This window comes from Phytophthora parasitica (genome assembly GCF_000247585.1).
Source record: "Phytophthora parasitica INRA-310 unplaced genomic scaffold supercont2.54, whole genome shotgun sequence".
Taxonomy (NCBI): Eukaryota; Oomycota; class Peronosporomycetes; order Peronosporales; family Peronosporaceae; genus Phytophthora; species Phytophthora nicotianae.
The window spans coordinates 447,036-447,652 of record NW_008649040.1 but is presented as its reverse complement, the minus strand read 5'-3'; the positions used below and the strand labels follow the sequence as shown (position 1 = coordinate 447,652).

Below are 617 nucleotides of genomic sequence, written 5' to 3'. Positions count from 1 at the left end.
ATCGCCATTTAAACCGGCCCGTGTCGTTAAAGCTGAGTTTGCCGCCGCCCAAGGCGTCCTTGTTGTTGTACTCGTACACGGAAACTTCCTCCTGACTTGTTCACTGAGAAAGCTTGCACCGTAGCACTGGTGGAGTATTTGTGCCCCGGGATCGTTGTCTATTTCATCCAAGCGAGTACTGGATGGTGGTATCGTGAAAAAAATGCAGCATGTAGTCACGACATCGAAACGAAATAGCTAAAAAAAAAAAGAGCACATGAATCCAGTAAAGGGTTCGTCAATTTACGTTTGGATGTGTGGCAAAACATATCGAGGGAGCACATGTTCCGTTGTCAACTCCTGCTATCTGGAAGATCTAACTTACGCACTTTAATAAGGCAGGCTCCCCGCACGACGGTTTAGCGATGGCCCTAGAACTAGAATGCATCTTGAAACAGGCGTTGGGGATGAATGGAGAGTTGAGGCTATTATCACTGACAATGCGGGCCAATACGGACGGGCTAAACTCCATTTAGCTCGCCGTTACCAAGAGCCACGTTCTTACTCTGCTATTCTCATGTGTAAACAACATCGTGAAGGCGGTGCTGAAGTCTACCTTCGCTAGGGTTGCTAAAGAA

General features: G+C 47.5%; 1 protein-coding gene across 1 annotated transcript; it reads left to right on the top strand.

Moving 5' to 3' along the window:
• Positions 1–256: 256 nt before the first annotated feature.
• Positions 257–515, top strand: PPTG_23868 (hypothetical protein; the record flags this gene model as incomplete). Its single annotated transcript, XM_008913642.1, has 2 exons — positions 257–272; positions 382–515. 2 exons carry the CDS (start codon positions 257–259, stop codon positions 513–515), a joined length of 150 nt encoding a protein of 49 aa, XP_008911890.1.
• Positions 516–617: the final 102 nt, after the last annotated feature.